At 45.3% G+C, this 10,969-nt stretch overlaps 1 protein-coding gene across 1 annotated transcript; it reads right to left on the bottom strand.

Moving 5' to 3' along the window:
- Positions 1-944: 944 nt before the first annotated feature.
- LOC121068571 (WD repeat and coiled-coil-containing protein-like) lies at positions 945-10,576 on the bottom strand. Its single transcript, XM_040553848.1, is given in 5 exon segments — positions 945-1,463; positions 1,466-1,555; positions 3,318-3,435; positions 5,821-7,700; positions 10,246-10,576. Coding segments are annotated over 4 exon segments (2,247 nt in total). The 5' UTR covers positions 7,681-7,700; positions 10,246-10,576; the 3' UTR covers positions 945-1,284.
- Positions 10,577-10,969: the final 393 nt, after the last annotated feature.

Genomic DNA, 10,969 nt, shown 5'->3' with positions numbered 1-10,969 from the left:
AATACTTACCAGAATACAAATGTTAGCTAGCAAAAGCTTACAGCTATCCATATGCAGCTGACGTCCTTTTGCCTATAAAGATGTGCTGGGTCTGGCTGGGATGGAGTTTTTCTGGCAGCCCCTGTGCTGCTGTGCTTTGGATCCGTGACAAGCACAGTGCTTGTGAAGCACAGAGGATTTCGAGGATTTCTCTTGTTCCTCCTCTGCCCAGCGAGGAGGCTGGGGGTGTGCACGGGGTGGGGGAGGGGACACAGCAAGGACAGCAGGCTTCAGGTGCCAAGGGACATTCCTGACTGTAAGATGTCACGCTCAGCAATAAATGCTGGGGGGAAAAAGGAGGAAGGCAGGGGGAACATTTGGGGTTCTGGTGTGTGTTTTCCCAAGTACTACGTGATGAAGCTTTCCCCGAAGCTGCTGGAGATCCGCCTGCTGATGGGAAGCAGTGAATGAACTCCTTGTTCTGCTTCGCTTGCACACAGAGGTGTTTTGGTTTGGGGTTGTAACCTTTTAAACTGTTTTTATCTCAGCTTGTAAGTTTCTCCACAGATCTGCCCTTCTGATTTTCTCCTTAGCTGCCATCTTGGGTCAGCCAAGGGGTTTGGGGGTTGGACCCAATGATCTCTTGAGGTCCCTTCCAACCCCTACAATTCCGTGATTCAGCCAACCACCACCACTTCCACACGTGACAGCTGCTTCCCCAAATTCGGAGAAGCAAGCAGAGACATTAGCAGTGGGCACAGGAGGAGCAAAGTCTCACTTCTACACCACACCCACATTCTACACAACCCTACTTTGACCCAGTTCCATACACCTAAACTACTGCTCACAGCCTTGGCTAACAGCAGTGCAAAACCAGATGCACTCCAACAGACACAGCATCTACAAGCTTCTGAGTAAGAACAGTACGGTATTTCAGGATTTGGCAGAAGTGAGGAAAAATGCAGTGTTTTCAAGGATGTCTTTATTATGCAACTTTTCTATCATCTAAAACCACCAAGATACTAAAGACTGAGATGCTAACTTTAGCTCTGGAGCTTGTTAGCCCTTGTACTTTCAAGCACTGATACAAATACCTGGTATATGCAAGAGGCATATTTAAAAAACGTCTCGGTATAAAAAAAAAACAACAAGCTAATGTTTCCAAGGACCAAATAAATAATTTACAACGATATCAACAAAAGTGCCAGAAATCCAACCGAGGTTTGAGACAGACCATTACTTAGAATTTGCAGTCCATACAGTGTCTCCTACCCTACGACTGCATTACAAACCCACCATCCAACGTTACATTTTACTGCTGGCTTGTTCCGAAGGACCGCTGCTGTCTAAAGCCTTGGAGGAACAGTCTCTGAGGACTTCCAAAGAACTCGTGATATCCAGGCTTTCAGAAGAAGCGGGTCTACAGCCTTCTGTAGAACTGATGATGTCCAGCGTTTTGGAAGAACGGGCACTGTAGCCTTTGCGCTGGCATCCCTTACGACTACCTCCTGCATGGACGTAAACATCAACGGCACAAAGCCCTCGCTGTCCGCTGTGAGAACAATCCAGGACGAACCTGCGAAGGCAGACACACACTTGTTTGCAAACTCCTCTGTAGGTAGTCATGTTGAAGGTATAAAACACATTTCTTCTAAAATGAAATGCCCCTGTACGTTTACAGCAGTTTTTCTAGCAAAAAAAGGCATGGGGAGATACAAAACTAAAGGATAGTTAACAACCGTGCAAAAGCGAGCCCCCTGACCAGTTTTCCCACTAGCAGATGTGACCATAATAAATGCACACTTTAAATAAGGAAGAGGAATTGAATTATGAGCAGAACTCGTAAGCACCCAGACTTATTTTTAATTAGGTATTCATAGACTACTTTACAGTGCTTAAGCTGTGCAGATACTGTACGAAGCAGATTGAACTAAATGACTAATATAATTTAAAAAATTTAGAAACAGCTTCTGTTATGTCATTTCGATATAATTAATTCCAATAAACATGAGGAAGAAATATTGTACTGGACTGTACAAGCCTTGCGTCTCTGGTCCATTTGCTATTTGACTTCACATCGTCATTAGCATGATTTTTGCAATTTGAAATACTTTGTTGACTCAGAAGCATCAACTTTTACCAAATGATACAAAGCAGAGTATTTTCCTACCTGTATCTGTTAAGCCGATGAAGTAATAACATAAAGCTTGGGGTGGGGGGGTGTGAGGGAGTTCAGGGCAACATTTCCAGCTGTTTATGCAGTTACATTATGTAACTTCATGTCACAAGTAAGAAGATTGTAGCTTAAAAGCACATGACCCTTTAATCTTTTGGCTTAATATCTCATTTGGAACAAACTTTAAAATCAATACAATTCAGGAATTTGGAACTACCATTCCTGTTGTGCCCATTTACCTAGTAATACTTGTAAAAATAATCAAGAAACCTACTATAACACTGTTTCCTTTTGAGGTTTGATAAGGCCAGTTGTCTGCATGATTACTTATTCACAGGTAACCAATTCTGCTAAGTTTACATTTAAAGCTATCAATGAGAAGTCTAAATAACGCAGGTAATGGGGACGCCCTCCTCAGTACTATCCAGAAAGTGAAGTTCTTCAAGTCCTATAGCTCAAAATAAAATTCCAGTGTGACAGCAGACACAGTGGGTGAGCAGCTGGAGCACAGTACTGAGAATATACGTAGGAATATGAGATCATATCCCCAAGGCATGTCTCCTGCCCTTGCCAGAAGTGAGACTCTTAGAACTGACACACACACAGGCACACAGGATGTGCATGGGAAGAATGGATGGCAGCAGAGGAGCACACAGCAAGAAGGAAGGCAGTTTCCTTCACGGCAAGAACTGGAGTAAACCACACTGCTAAAATTTAGAGCGCTACTTTTGTGTTTATAAAGAACTATCAGATTTATTAAAGGACACCTGACAATGGAACTACAAATTAAAATGCAGAAAACTGTATACTAAAACCACCAACTCTAACCTTCTTGTTACTCAGATTTCTCCATTCAGAAGAGCTGAAAATACATATAAAATACTAAGTGACGGTAATTTTCCTGTATAACTAGCTGCTTGAAAAGGGGGGGTACAAAAGGACCAGTACATTAAAGTTTACTCATTTTTTATAACATAAAGATTCTTCTTAGTCAAGGCCTAGACTGGAAAGAATCTTTACATTACAACGAAGAGCTTTTATTAACAACCTTTCAATATTTGTTTCTCTTTTTTTTTTTCCAGATCAGATGCGCACTGCTACTGCTCAGTGAGAATGCTGCGTGTGTTTGAAGTGTTTATTTGATTGGATAATTACAACGTACCGTGCTGCATTTCTACAAGAGAGAGGTTGAATATCTGCTGGACTATACTTAGACGAAGTTTACCCTCACAAAGAATAACGGATCGTCTCTCATCTGAATCATTCCTGGAAAGCTGCTTCTGTAAAGTCAAGATAGAATCATTAGATACCGTGATGTACATTTAAGCAGAGATATCAAAATGACATTCATCAAAACAAAATCACAGCTATGTCTTCAACTACATCGCTTACAGAAAGTCAAATGCTACTTTCACTCAGACCAATTTGCAGGATTCACACTTCCAAGGCTCAGCTCTCAAAAAGAGATGATCTGTGAATGACAGCAGCAAATAACTGTGTGCTAAATAAATCAGTGTGTCAGCACAGGAGAGGAACGCTGCCCCTGAAGAAAACAACAGGCTACATCTGACCCTCATCCTACCACCCGCGAGGGACGCTTCTCTGGGGGGTTTGTAAAGCAGCAAGTTTTACATCTTTCCCCTCTGTGATCCATTCCTCACCGGTGAGAAATCCTGTCCATAAACTTCTGGGACGAGAAATGGACAAACACATCAGAAGTGCCTGCCTGCCTCACCTCTGATCATCACGGCTCCAAGCCATAAAACTCACCAAGTGTCTGCAAAGACTATTCCCCATGGGGCAAACAAAGCATTTTTGAAGTCTGCAGAAGGTCGGTTGTTACCAAATCTACAAACTCTGTCTTTGCGTAGGATAAAATTCACCCAGCCACATCGCTTCCCGGAGAAGCCTTGGTCCCACCTCTGGGGCATGACAAAAACAAGGTGAATTCTGACTCCTCTTCCATGCTCTTCCACGCAGACAGACCCATCCACCCACAAAAAAGATGTATGTTAAGAGTGGAGCCTGGAAATGCACGCGTGCTCCTCCATCCCTGCACTGATAAATGTGCCACTGCCCTCTCTCAGACACTGCTTATTTAGGGTACTTCGGGGTTCCTCAACGTTTTGTAAAATACACCCAATAAATTGGGCAGTAGAGAAGTGATCAGGGCTCAGCACATAAGGCGAGGATCCCTGTTTGCTTGCTAAAGATTTCTGAATCAAATATACACTGATTAAAGTTAAAACACACCATTCTCTGCCAGGCCTTCCAACTTCAATCATAGAAATCAAATTATTTTCTTATCCCAAGTCATCACCAATCAAAATCTGGAGCCAAAACTGGAGCCTTTAATTCATGAAACATTCTCATGCAAGTGTAACTCCTCTAGCTCTTGCAGCATCAAGACAAGCTAAAACGTAACTCAATTTCAAACTATATTTTAAAAAGAGATCTGAATACAAAATCATAATCAAAATTTGTGTGACCTCGAGTATAAAAAGGTCTCTAAATAAGCATCTCAGGAAAATGAGACAGCAGCCTTGCTGAGGAAAACTTTCACTTCGATATCTAAGGCCACTGTTTGGAGTAATGCCCCACATATAATTAGGATTTAAGAGAGCTAGGAAAAAAAAAACCCACAGAGTTATTATAATTATTAAATGTTTAGAATGGAAAACAGCAAATGGAGTGAGGAAATATGATCTAGGACCTACGAGTATGGTGCTACAGAAGTTGAGAATAATTATTTTTAGCAATAAAGACACAAAATTAGTGGTTATTGAAAGGAAATGGCAGTTTAAATTACTACAAATATCAACTAAGAATTATTAAAACCACCTCTGGAAGAGAACTAACAGATTTGGGCCACAATTTGATAATCAGATAACTTACACCTTCTAGCATGAGATTTAGAAATACCTTATTTCAGCCAAGAAAAGTGTCTTTCAATGGAAATTTGATTTTAAAGCCACTTTAAGCTATGCTAATTGAATTATCTTTCTGTCGTTAATGGTCTCTCTCCTTCTCAGATGGTGCTCTCAATACTAATTAGCAAGACTTCTGCTCTAGAGACAAAGCAATTTTTTTTGTTTCGGTCCCCATTATTATAGTTCTTCTTGGAAAAGGGCAGGAGACTCACGGCAATTCCCACAGACAGTTATTTTGCACTGCCTGAATTCCTGCACAAAAAGCTTCAGAAATCGCCGAGGAAAACATCCTAGACCCTGATACAAGATTTTAATCTGGAACAGAACTGTGATGCACGGGTTCTTTGGATTCTCACCAGCTTCTGCAGCGCAGGACAAGGTATAGCTGCCTAGGTTGGAGCCAGTGAGCTTAGCCCAAACATGAGGTGGAGACAGGCAGTGGTGAATAATCCCCCAAATTAAACACTTCTAAATAAAAGAACTTTAAAACCGAGATGCAATTGCAGGAAGAGTGGGGAAGAAGGACATCAAAAAGAAACCAGACCTATCTAAAAGGGAAAGCCCTAAGATAAGACTCCTATCGGACTCATCTGTGCTGAATTTGTGCGTATTAAACATGTGCAGGATGGTGCCCTCCCCGTGTACAATCTGACCACAGCTTTCAACTGGTACTTTACAAAGACTGTTACATCCGTAAACGGGTTTGGTCATGAAGGCTTCCAATATTAAAATTACCTGGTAGGTGATGTTAATAAAAGAGGGCTCCTGAGAAGATGGGTACACGGGAAGATTTCTCTTCCCTGATTTTAGCAGCTCAGTTAATTCACAGACATGATGCTGCAATTCGGTAAAGTTACCAGAGAGTTTTTCTACGTTTTTTGAAAAGTAACTTGCTTCCTTTTCACTTAACAAGTTATTCTTGTAAGAATTTGGTATTTTGGAAGCTCCATCTGTCTGCCTTTTAGGAGATGTTGGCTTGTTAGAAAACGACAGCGATGTGGCAGACAACACCACTGACCGATTTACTGGTTCAGCATCGAGAGCCTCAACAGCTGGAGGGAAACTCAAAGACACCTTTTTTTCTTTGAGGTCGCTCATGTTCAACAACGAGCTTTGCTCGTAAGCAGGACTCTTAATTTCTTCAATGAGCTTTCTCCTGCTGGTAGGGGACTGAGGGGCAGCACGGTCTGGTATCAAGAGCCCACGACTAAGAGGGTGAACATCTGCAGGGAGATCACGGGGTGTGTTTGAAAGATTAAAACAGGAATTCCCATTAACCAATGCAGATGAAGGACCCACTTCAAATATCAGTTCCTTAATCATCAACCGGATCATGTATTTGTCTGATCTTGAAGACGGAAGAAACGCGGGGTCAGTGAATTTCTGTCTTCCAACCAGTATCAGTAACAGTTTATTGGTCAAGAAGCACAAACCCTTCGGTTTTTCATTTTTTTCTAGCTGAATTTGCTGAATGTTGGGTAAATTGGACGAAGTCAGCGAATAGACTAAAATAACGTTACAGGTATTGGAGGCGACCGATACGGTTTGAGTTTTGGGGTCAAAAGCCATTATGTCAGGAACCAGAATGCCCGGGATGCTAACTTTCTTGGTAGAAGTCACCTTTCTCTCAAAAGTCACCAGAATGAGATGTGAAGAGTCCTGCCCGCTTCCCGTTAGGTAGTCCTTGGGCCTCAGGTGAAGCAGGGGACTGGAATCGGCACCCTGCTTGCTGGAAAGCAGGTGAGTTAGATCCACGGGAGATGGAAGAGCAGACACGGGCTTCTCAGAGTCCAGCGACTTTTTGCCCCCGTCCATGGAAAACTCTTCCTCGCCACACAAGCTGGACTGCGAGGCAAAGGATTCGGTCTCGATGCTCGCTGGAACTTCAAAGGCAACACCTGCGTTTAAGCCGCAGATCTTGTCCAGAGGGAGCTCAGTAGCAACAGCAACCTGGAAATTCAGAGTGGCTTCTACAGCGCAGATGTAGCCTCCCACATCGAAGATGGGGCAGAAAGAACAAGCGTGGAGCGTTTTCTGAGCCTCATCCCAAATATACGAATGAAGGGCACTGCCCACCCCGACGACTAAGCGATTGCCTTCCTTAGTCCAACAAGCGCAGTGGATGAGCCCGCTGCCCTTGATATCGGCTTTCACTCTACAGCTGTTGAGATGAACGGAGTGCAGGACCGAGGCGTCGCGCGTAGTGAGCACGGCCAAGATCTCCTTCTTCGGATGCCACACGCAGCCTTGGGGGAGCACTGGAAACGGCTCGCTGATGTCGCATATCTGAGAAACCAGGAGCTTATTCCTCTCTGCGGCATTCAGACAGAGCTGCCACACGGTGATGTGCTTTTTATGCTGAACAGCGAGCAGGGCTGGGGCATCAGCGGGGCTCGGGCCCCAGTAGAGTCCGTGAACGTGTTCGAACTGACCAACAACGCTCGAGTCACCAAATTTTGGCTCTCCGCTGTGGAGGTGTAAAGAAGTTAGGATGACCTGTTTCCCATCTGTCCAGGCGATACCGTGCACGGGGTGAATCGCTTGGTGTAAGGCATTAAGGCCCGTTCTCAGAAGCTTCGCCTTTCCTAGCTCCATGATTTTTTGATGTGAGACATCTACACAAATCAGAATGAAAAAAAAAAATTATTGTGGAGGACAGAGGAAAACACCTGTAGGATTATTCAGCTTATGGCCCTGCCAACGCTGGACTCCTCCTTTCAGTGAAGTCAACATGCACATAAAGCTTGTCCACAACCCGACTTCTGTTGTTGTTCGTAATGTTTCCCCAGTGAAATGCAATTTTAAAAGAGGTTTTGCTGTTTATACAGGCTTAGTCTGCTGCATTTTCATCATAAAACCAGTCCTTTCATTCTAATCAACAGGTTTCTGCTTCTCAGGATATTTTTGAATGACTTAGTATTAAGAATTTTCAAAACATCGCCTCTCACCCTCAGCTTCATGGCCCATTTGTGATCAGATAAAGTAATCTCTTACAAGTATGACAGAGCATTAATGTATTATCTATAAATCTGATCCTGTATTAAGTGGGTTAGAATGAGGCATTTGCCTGGTTATTCCAGAAAGCTCTCTAAAAGAGCAAATGCAATTTTGAAACAAGTTAGAATCAAAGCAGATTCTTCTGAGGAAATGTATTGAGAAAGTATTTAAAAGAACTTAGAACACAGGTAGGGGACAGAACCATCTACCTGAGGCATGTGCGAGTGAGTACTGTGAGAGGATACCAGTAACCTCACAGCTTCAACATCCCCTAGTGCAGTTAGGGCAGTCTTCCCCTTCCCTCCCAACCCTTTTCCCAAATATTTTGGGGCCTTTTTGTCAGAGTCCCCAAAGCATCTCGTAACTTTTTACTGTTTGTGGAGTACAAGGGATGCAAGCAGCAAGCAACAGGCAGCTCTGTCTGTAGACTGGCACTTATATTTACCTGAATATTCATAAAAAATGTACACGTTTTTACCTATCTACAGTAATTCTGGGGGCAGTTTTATTGTTTGGTTATTGCTGCAGAATTATGTCCTTTCATAGTGTCCAGCAAAATAGAAATTACTGTTTTATATGTAGGAACTAAAAACGCAGAAAACCTTTGTTCCAGTACTCTTGAAAAATGGGTTACATGATTTGCCTGATGCCTCAGCAGAAGGCTTCTCAGTTTCCTACACTGTGTAACAGCTTCAAGAGGGAGAATGGGAAACTGACAGCAATCGTCATTCTCTGCAGTCTGCAACCAAGTGTCTGGGACATCCACAAGGCACCAAAACTTCAAAGGGGTTCACAATTTTACCCACATTTCTAGTTTTTGAGCTGCGAGCAATCCCTATTCTGTGCACACAAGCCAACTCAAAGGAATTGATGGTCTCCTCGTTTAAGATTCTCTACAGGATTTCGCTCAGCTACAAAGTCATGGCACAGAATGAGCTGCAGCTTTAGTAGGAAAGATGAAAAACATGAAAGTGTTTGAGAAAGTCAACAGTCAAATTGGAAGGGTTATCACGACATGAAGGAGCTGGCTCTACTTCAGATTTTAATTAACCATTTGTTGCTGATCCCATCTTGGAAGAAAAGGATTGGAAGAGCAGACTTAAGAGACTAAAATTAGACAGTTATGATGATCAGGATGACTCCTTACCAAGTTAATAACGAGCGCAAAAAATAGTAAAGAGGGGCGGGAAGGAAGTGTGTGTGTGGGGGGAGAAGCATGAATACCTCTCCAGGAAATCAAGAATGGTTCAAATTGGAAGGGACCTTAAAGATCACCTAATTCCAGCACCCTGCCATGGGCAGGGACACCTCCCACCAGCCCAGGCTGCCCAAATCACATCCAGCCTGGCCTTAGGCACTGCCAGGGATGGGGCACCCGCAGCTTCTCTGAGCATAACTGCCTGGATAGGTGCATAGCAAAAAAGGGTCTGGCTTACAGCAGATCACAAAGTGAGTAATTTGGTAATTTCACTAAGAAAGTTTCAAAATAAGACCACATAATTTGGAAGTGTTTTTAGGAGAGATGCTACACACCAGGGAGAGAATTACTTTACTACCACTGGAGCTCTGTGCCTAGCTCTGAGTTTCACAGTCCAGTGATGGTGGAAATACTTCACAGAGTTCGCGGACCACAGAAATAAAAGAACTGAGTTAATTTAGTTTGGAGAAGAACGTGAGTGTAAACTTGCAAACACAAACCGGGTGGTAGAAGAGACAGCCCTGATCCATTGTTCTCCAGATCTACTGTGTAAGATAATAAGCAGCTTAGTTTCAACAAAGGAGATTTAGGTCAGCTATTAAGGAAAAATTGTAACTAAAAATGACAGCTCAGCACTCAAGCGGGTTACCTTACAGAGGGGAAGGAGGTGCTCCATGAATTTGATACTCTTTTGCTATTGCACTGATGCGATTTGATCGTAAAAGTCTGTCAGCGACAACTTTAAGCATGTTGCCTTGTGGTAAAAGCACACTTGAGGTACTTCCCAGTCGCCTTCTCCATTACCTACCTGGCTCTTCTAAGCTCCAAAACAACTGATCTCAATCTTTTTTTAAGCAACGGCCACTTGTGGAAAAATTAAAGCGGGATTTGATTGTTTTTGAGGAATCTGAGCGCCACATCCCTGCTGGGCAACCCTCACACACAGAAGGGCGATGCCAACTTGCCTCATAAGACAGGCTGGGATCCTACAGCTCCGGGGCCACCTGGGCGGTTCCTTCTGGCGGAGGAGCCGCTCCACATCGCCCGAGGACACCTGGAAAAGGAAAACCGGGCCCGGCGGCCGTGGCACCCGCACCGCCCGGCACCCCGGGGTGCTGAGGCGTGCCGCAGCCCCCTGACATGGCGGAGGCCGGGCTGGGCTGCTCGGCGCGGCACAGCTCCCGCTCCCTGCCCCTCTGAGGACCCGAGGAGCCTGCGGGGAGCCCCGCGGGGTCAAACGGGGCAGCGCCGGGGAGAAGGCGGCAAAGGGAGCGCCCAAACCCGCCCGTCCGCGCCGCTTCCCCAAAACCAACCGCCCGCCCCGCCGCTCGCTGCGCGGGCCCGCCCGCACCGATATCCCCCGCCTTCCTCAGCGGTCCGCCCGCCGCGCTCCTCCCCGCCGCGGCCGGCGACCGACCTCACCCTCCCGGCGGCTCGGCACGGCCCCGGCGGCAGCGAGCGGCGGCCGCCTTCTGGTCCCGGGCCCCGTTCCGCCTCTCCGCCCCGGCCCGGCCCGCCCGGGCCCTGTGACGCGGCGGGCGGCGCCTACAGGGGCTGGGCGCTAGGACTACAACTCCCAGGAGGCAGCGGGGCTCGGCAGTGACGTCACGCGGCTCTCCGCCAATCCCGAGGGTGGCGGGAATGGCTTCATCCCGCCCCGCCGCTGTCGCCCGTCCCTGAGGGGACCGC

The sequence above is a fragment of the Cygnus olor genome, chromosome 3 (genome assembly GCF_009769625.2).
Source record: "Cygnus olor isolate bCygOlo1 chromosome 3, bCygOlo1.pri.v2, whole genome shotgun sequence".
Lineage (NCBI taxonomy): Eukaryota > Metazoa > Chordata > Aves > Anseriformes > Anatidae > Cygnus > Cygnus olor.
The sequence above is the reverse complement of the archived record's forward strand: the minus strand, read 5'-3'. Positions and strand labels throughout refer to the sequence as shown.